The sequence below is a fragment of the Lethenteron reissneri genome, unplaced genomic scaffold, assembly GCF_015708825.2.
Source record: "Lethenteron reissneri isolate LAM-NWPU_2019-01 unplaced genomic scaffold, ASM1570882v1 scaffold_190, whole genome shotgun sequence".
In the NCBI taxonomy this organism is placed as follows: Eukaryota; Metazoa; Chordata; class Hyperoartia; order Petromyzontiformes; family Petromyzontidae; genus Lethenteron; species Lethenteron reissneri.
Genome location: NW_026891663.1, coordinates 113,550 through 121,603, shown reverse-complemented (window position 1 = coordinate 121,603; position 8,054 = coordinate 113,550). Strand labels below are relative to the sequence as shown.

General features: G+C 54.0%; 1 protein-coding gene across 2 annotated transcripts; it reads right to left on the bottom strand.

Annotated features, from left to right (window-relative positions):
- Window positions 1-4,133: 4,133 nt before the first annotated feature.
- On the bottom strand, window positions 4,134-7,440 carry LOC133339559 (serine, glycine, tyrosine and glutamine-rich protein-like). 2 transcript variants are annotated; one of them, XR_009754746.1, is made up of 3 exons: window positions 7,305-7,440; window positions 5,298-5,450; window positions 4,134-4,649 (listed from the first exon to the last, which is right to left on the bottom strand). XR_009754746.1 is itself a non-coding variant. In XM_061547663.1 (2 exons), exons 1-2 carry the CDS (start codon window positions 5,325-5,327, stop codon window positions 4,401-4,403), a joined length of 279 nt encoding a protein of 92 aa, XP_061403647.1. In that variant the 5' UTR covers window positions 5,328-5,616; the 3' UTR covers window positions 4,134-4,400. The 2 variants fall into 2 exon arrangements, 1 of the variants encoding a protein (XP_061403647.1); XM_061547663.1 differs by lacking the exon at window positions 7,305-7,440 and having other exon boundaries at window positions 5,298-5,616.
- Between the last annotated feature and the right edge of the window lie 614 nt (window positions 7,441-8,054).

Below are 8,054 nucleotides of genomic sequence, written 5' to 3'. Positions count from 1 at the left end.
ACAGCTCTCTCCTTCACCCACAGCTCTCTCCTTCACCCACAGCTCTCTCCTTCACCCACAGCTCCCTCCTTCATCCACAGCTCTCTCCTTCATCCACAGCTCTCTCCTTCATCCACAGCTCTCTCCTTCATCCACAGTTCCCTCCTTCATCCACAGCTCTCTCCTTCATCAACAGCTCTCTCCTTCATCCACAGCTCCCTCCTTCATCCACAGCTCCCTCCTTCATCCACAGCTCCATCTTTCACCCACAGCTCCCTCCTTCATCCACAGCTCCATCTTTCACCCACAGCTCTCTCCTTCATCCACAGCTCTCTCCTTCATCCACAGCTCTCTCCTTCATCCACAGCTCCCTCCTTCATCCACAGCTCCATCTTTCACCCACAGCTCTCTCCTTCATCCACAGCTCCCTCCTTCATCCACAGCTCCCTCCTTCACCCACAGCTCCCTCCTTCATCCACAGCTCTCTCCTTCAACCACAGCTCTCTCCTTCACCCACAGCTCCCTCCTTCATCCACAGCTCCCTCCTTCACCCACAGCTCCCTCCTTCATCCACAGCTCTCTCCTTCATCCACAGCTCTCTCCTTCATCCACAGCTCTCTCCTTCATCCACAGCTCTCTCCTTCATCCACAGCTCCCTCCTTCATCCACAGCTCCCTCCTTCATCCACAGCTCTCTCCTTCATCCACAGCTCCCTCCTTCATCCACAGCTCCCTCCTTCATCCACAGCTCTCTCCTTCATCCACAGCCCCCTCCTTCACCAACAGCTCCATCTTTCACCCACAGCTCCCTCCTTCATCCACAGCTCCCTCCTTCATCCACAGCTCCATCTTTCACCCACAGCTCCCTCCTTCATCCAGAGCTCCCTCCTTCATCCACAGCTCTCTCCTTCATCCACAGCTCTCCCCTTCATCCACAGCTCTCTCCTTCATCCACAGCTCCCTCCTTCACCCACATCTCCCTCCTTCATCCACAGCTCCCTCCTTCAACCACAGCTCCCTCCTTCATCCACAGCTCTCTCTTTCATCCACAGCTCCCTCCTTCATCCACAGCTCCCTCCTTCATCCACAGCTCTCTCCTTCAACCACAGCTCTCTCCTTCAACCACAGCTCTCTCCTTCATCCACAGCTCCCTCCTTCATCCACAGCTCCCTCCTTCACCCACAGCTCCCTCCTTCATCCACAGCTCTCTCCTTCATCCACAGCTCTCTCCTTCATCCACAGCTTTCTCCTTCATCCACAGCTCCCTCCTTCATCCACAGCTCTCTCCTTCATCCACAGCTCTCTCCTTCACCTACAGCTCCCTCCTTCACCCACAGCTCCCTCCTTCATCCACAGCTCTCTCCTTCATCCACAGCTCCCTCCTTCATCCACAGCTCTCTCCTTCAACCACAGCTCTCTCCTTCATCCACAGGTCCCTCCTTCATCCACAGCTCCCTCCTTCATCCACAGCTCTCTGCTTCATCCACAGCTCTCTGCTTCATCCACAGTCCTCTCCTTCACCCACAGCTCTCTCCTTCACCCACAGCTCTCTCCTTCAACCACAGCTCTCTCCTTCATCCACAGCTCTCTCCTTCATCCACAGCTCCCTCCTTCATCCACAGCTCCATCTTTCACCCACAGCTCCCTCCTTCATCCACAGCTCTCTCCTTCATCCACAGCTCTCTCCTTCATCCACAGCTCCCTCCTTCATCCACAGCTCCATCTTTCACCCACCGCTCCCTCCTTCACCCACAGCTCTCTCCTTCATCCACAGCTCCCTCCTTCACCCACAGCTCTCTCCTTCAACCACAGCTCTCTCCTTCAACCACAGCTCTGTCCTTCATCCACAGCTCTCTCCTTCATCCACAGCTCCCTCCTTCATCCACAGCTCCATCTTTCACCCACAGCTCCCTCCTTCACCCACAGCTCCCTCCTTCATCCACAGCTCTCTCCTTCATCCACAGCTCTCTAACAAAATTTCAATCAACCGAAAAACCTTATAAAAAATTTATTCTACAATCACGATAACGGGTCCATAACAGAGGGTTTGTGTGTTGGCTTAGATCGAGTGAAAATATAAATGTTGTGTTGTTAAACCCGCCACCACCCGACACAGCCAGCTAGAGTCTGGGTTGTCACGAACAAAACGTGTCAATTCGTCACTAGTACAGCAACTGGGGAGACGCCACGGCAAATGTTGTGGCTTGTAGTGTACTAGTGTATAGTGTAGTGTATAGTGTAGTATACTAGTACAGCACTAGTGTATAGTGTAGTGTATAGTGTAGTATACTAGTACAGCACTAGTGTGTAGTGTATAATGTATACTAGTACAGCACTACATCTCCAACACAGGCGGTGTAGTGCTGTACTAGTATACTACACTATACACTACACACTAGTGCTGTACTAGTATACAACACTATACACTACACTATACACTACACTAGGCTGTGTGCTGTGATCGTGACGAACCGGCCCCGTGCTATTCACACGACACTCACGTTCACTAGGTGGCTGTGTCGGGTGGTGGCGGGTTTAACGACACATTCATATACTTACACGATCTAAGACCCCACACCCCCCCCACCCCAAAAAAACACAACCTCAATTACGGATGACATTGGTAGCGAAAGCGTCTGTGTTAAAATGACAATAGGTACATTCATACTCACACATTACACATCATTGAAGAGACACACACACAACGCACCACACAACGCACCACACACACACACAACGCACCACACACACCACACCACGCACCACACACACACAGGACACACACACAGCACACTGGACACACACACACACAGCACACTGGACACACACACACACAGCACACTGGACACACACACACACAGCACACTGGACACACACACACAGCACACTGGACACACACACACACAGCACACTGGACACACACACAACGCACCACACACACTGGACACACACACAACGCACCACACACACCGCACCACACACACCGCACCACACCACACACCACACCACACACACACAGGACACACACACACAGCACACTGGACACACACACAACGCACCACACACATGACACAGCACACTGGACACACACACACACCACACACACAGCACACTGGACACACACACACACCACACACACACACCACACACACACCACACACACTACACACCCGGACAATCTTGCCTGCTGCTAATTCGTCACGCGTGGCTGAACCGTGGAACTCTAAATCCATCCGAACCGACTCAGTGCATCCATCATCACCACGCAACCATCGAGTCGACGGACATACAAACACACACACACATTGAGACAGACACACACACACAGAGACACACACAGACAGAGAGACAGACAAAGACAGAGCGAGAAAAACAACAAGAGAGACAGCGAGAAAGACGGACACGGCGTGACACACTCTGGCAGCTAAACATTTTTCCCCTCCGACAAAAGCTCACGGACAACGGGCTTGCCACACACACACACAGTGCGACGTTTACCGCCACCGCCACCGCCACCACCGCACGCTTGCAGAGCCAACTCAACTAAGCAGCAGCAGCAAGCATTTGCCCCGACAGCCTGTTCAGGCTATACGGGGGATTTTTGTCTTTTGCGTGCACCTAGCCTGGCACAGTGGGAGGCACAGCTGGTGCATCGGGCAGTCGTCTCGGTCAGTCGACCCGTGGCACCAGCTGGGTCTGCCCCGTGACCTCCTGCACCTAGCCTGGCACAGGTGGTGCATCGGCCAGTCATCTCAGTCGACACGTGGCACCAGCTGGGTCTGCCACGTGACCTCCTGCCGGCGGGGGGCGTTTGACACTTCACGTGGTGGCCTCAACGTGCACCTAGCCTGGCACAAGCGCTGTCACTGCCACTTAGTGGTGAACGGCGGATGTTGTTGTTGACGTAGTTGTTGGTGTGTACGTAGTTGTTGTTGTGTACGTAGTTGTTGGTGTGTACGTAGTTGTTGGTGTGTGTACGTAGTTGTTGTTGTTGTGTAGGTAGTTGTTGTGTAGGTAGTTGTTGGTGTGTACGTAGTTGTTGTTGTTGTGTAGGTAGTTGTTGGTGTGTACGTAGTTGTTGTTGTTGTTGTGTAGGTAGTTGTTGGTGTGTACGTAGTTGTTGTTGTTGTTGTGTAGGTAGTTGTTGTTGTGTAGGTAGTTGTTGGTGTGTACGTAGTTGTTGTTGTTGTTGTGTAGGTAGTTGTTGTTGTGTAGGTAGTTGTTGGTGTGTGCGTAGTTGTTGTTGTTGTTGTGTAGGTAGTTGTTGTTGTGTAGGTAGTTGTTGGTGTGTGTACGCGTGGAACGGCTTTCGCACCGCCGTAACGCAGCAAGCCAAACCGCGCTCGTCGGAGGAAGCACAACAACACACCAACACACAACACACACACAACAACAAGGTGTGAGACGCCGCCGTCGCCGCGACTACGTTACATGGGCGGCACGGGCGAGCAGGCGGCCATGAGCCCCGAGTGACCCAGCTCCAGAAGCAGCACCACCACCACCACCATCATCATCACCACCACCACCGCTGGTACCACCACCTCCGCTGGTGCGACCGCTGGTGCTGCCTCCGCTGGCGCGTGGCTCTTGAACGGGGGTGCTGGCGTTGGTGAGCAGAGAGGGGTCCGACAGCGCAGACAGCAGCCCAGTGCCACCCAACTCCTTGAGCACCTGTGGGAGAGCGTGGGGAGGTGGCGAGGGTGGTGGGGGTGGTGGTGATGAGGGTGGTGAGGGTGGTGGTGGTGGGTGGTGGTGATGGTGGTGGGTGAGGGTGGTGGGGAGAGTGGTGAGGGTGGTGAGCTTGGTGGTGAGGGTGGTGGTGAGGGTGGTGAGGGTGGGGAGGGTGGGGAGGGTGGTGAGGGTGGTGAGGGTGGTGGTGAGGGTGGTGGTGAGGGTGGGCGAGGGTGGGAGACAATGGTGAGGGTGGGGAGGGTGGTGAGGGTGGTGGTGAGGGTGGGCGAGGGTGGTGGTGAGGGTGGTGGTGAGGGAGGTGGTGAGGGAGGTGGTGAGGGTGAGGGTGGTGGTGAGGGGGGTGGTGGTGAGGGTGGTGGTGAGGGTGGTGAGCGTGGGGAGAGCGTGGGGAGGTGGTGGTGAGGGTGGGAGATAATGGTAAGGGTGGCGGTGGTGATGATGGCGGTGATGATAAGAGGCGGTGGTGATAGCTGGTGACGATACCTGTTGATGATGGCAGTGACGATAGCGCCGGTGGCTGTTGCTGCAGCAGCAGCAGCAGCTGCAGCAGCAGCAGCTGCAGTAGCAGCTGCAGTAGTAGTAGTAGCAGCAGCAGCAGCGTCGTCATCATCGACGACCAGGTCGCACCTGCGGAGATGGAGCGACGTCGGGCAGCATGAAGAACGACTCCCCCGGAGGGCGGGCGACTCCGCTGGGCTCGTCCCTCTTGAGGGAGTCGTCCCTCTTGAGGGAGTCGTCCAACAAGGAGGACTCCAGCTTCTCCGACGCCACCTTGACTCCCTGGGCAGACGGTGTGGGTTCAGATTCACCGCGGAGAGTTTAACCGCGAAGAGTTTCACCGCAAAGAGTTTCACCGCGACAGGTTCACCGCGGTGAACTCGCCGCGGTGAAACTCACCGCAGTCGAGGGGTGTTTGTGTTGCCCCGCAAGCAGCAGCTTCAGTTCCCACCCCCGTAAAACAACCCCCACCCATCTTCTCCCCTAGCCCAGCATCACCATCATCATCACCATTATCATCATCACCATCGACATCATCACTATCACCATCATCATCACCATCATCATCACCATCATCATCACCACCATCATCACCACCATCATCACCATCACCACCATCATCACCACCATCATCATCATCATCACCACCATCATCACCATCATCATCATCACCATTATCATCACCATCATCATCACCATCATCGACATCATCACCATCATCATCACCATCATCATCACCATCATCATCACCATCATCATCATCACCACCATCATCACCACCATCATCACCATCACCACCATCATCACCACCATCATCATCATCATCACCACCATCATCACCATCATCATCATCACCATTATCATCACCATCATCATCACCATCATCGACATCATCACCATCATCATCACCATCATCATCACCATCATCATCACCATCATCATCATCACCACCATCATCACCACCATCATCACCATCACCACCATCATCACCACCATCATCATCATCATCACCACCATCATCACCATCATCATCATCACCATTATCATCACCATCATCATCACCATCATCGACATCATCACCATCATCATCACCATCATCATCACCATCATCATCACCATCATCATCATCACCACCATCATCACCACCATCATCACCACCATCATCACCACCATCATCACCACCATCATCATCATCATCACCACCATCATCACCATCATCATCATCACCATTATCATCACCATCATCATCACCATCATCGACATCACCACCATCATCACCATCATCATCACCACCATCATCACCACCATCATCACCACCATCATCATCATCATCATCACCACCATCATCATCATCACCACCATCATCACCATCATCATCATCACCATCATCACCATCATCACCATCATCATCACCATCATCATCACCATCATCACCATCATCATCACCATCATCATCACCATCATCATCACCATCATCACCATCATCACCATCCTGTTGCTACTCACTAACCCCCTCCAGCTACGACCACCCCTATCACCACCCCAACCCCTATCACCACCACAACCCCTACCACTACCACAACCCCCATCACCACCACAACCCCTATCACCACCACAACCCCTATCACCACCACAACCCCTATCACCACCACAACCCCTATCACCACCACAACCCCTATCACCACCACAACCCCTACCACTACCACAACCCCTATCACTACCACAACCCCTACCACTACCACAACCCCTATCACCACCACAACCCCTACCACTACCACAACCCCTATCACCACCACAACCCCTATAACTACCACAACCCCTATCACTACCACAACCCCTATCACCACCACAACCCCTATAACTACCACAACCCCTACAACTACCACAACCCCTATCACCACCACAACCCCTATCACTACCACAACCCCTACCACTACCACAACCCCTATCACTACCACGACCCCTATCACTACCACGACCCCTATCACTACCACAACCCCTATCACTACCACCAAACCCTCGTTTGCTGCTGCTTCCGCTACCCCCCACAACACCCACACCACCCACAGCACTCGCAGCTGCACCCGCATCAACCAGCTGCACCCCCAGCTGCACCTGCAGCTGCACTGGCCTCACCGCGTGGCTGCCGTTTTTGCAAATGCGGTGGTCACAGCCGCAGTTGTGGCGAGAGCATGCCAATCCCGCTCTCCTGCAGCCGCACCGGAGAGTTGCACAGTTCTGTTTACAGCGACACTGCACAGCACAGAGACACCACCACCACCACACGCTTAGTAGCAGCAGTAGTAGCAGTAGTAGTAGCCACAATGCCGCGTATCACAGCGTCCGTTACAGCGACACTGCACAGCACAGAGACACCACCACCACCACCACAACACGTTTAGTAATAGTAGCAGTGCACGCGCGTGCGTGAGTGTGTACGTATGTGTTACGCGCGTACGTACGTATGTACGTGCGTGACTGTACGCGCGTGTACCCGTGTGCGCGTGCGTGCGTGACTGTACGTGTGCATGTGAAGTACCGGTGAAGACACTTGACACCGAGGTGGAGGCACACGTATATTTATTTTACACAACTCGTTCGTGGCATACAGCACTGGAGGGGGTATCGGCCCCCTCACCCGACTAGCTAAGGATACACTTCCTAGCTAATCCTAGCCTGCCTCTCAGTCCTCCACTAATGGGCTAGGGGAGGCTATTTGGCCCGACACTGGTAAGTCGGGCCCGGTACCCGGAGTCCCAGACCAGCTCTTAGAAGAGCACCGGCTCTGGCTCTCGGGACCACGCCGCTGGCTCAGTCCTGTTCGGCCCTGATAAGGACATCGAACGAGGGGAGTCCAGGGCTCTATCTAAGACGTCTTCAGTCTTC

Bases quoted from the DNA above. Each gene is read 5' to 3' on its own strand.
- LOC133339559 (XM_061547663.1), bottom strand. From the start codon at position 5,327: ATGCTGCCCGACGTCGCTCCATCTCCGCAG. The intron at 4,650-5,297 runs GTGCGACCTGGT...GCTCTCCCACAG, and splicing joins ACGTCGCTCCATCTCCGCAG to GTGCTCAAGGAGTTGGGTGG.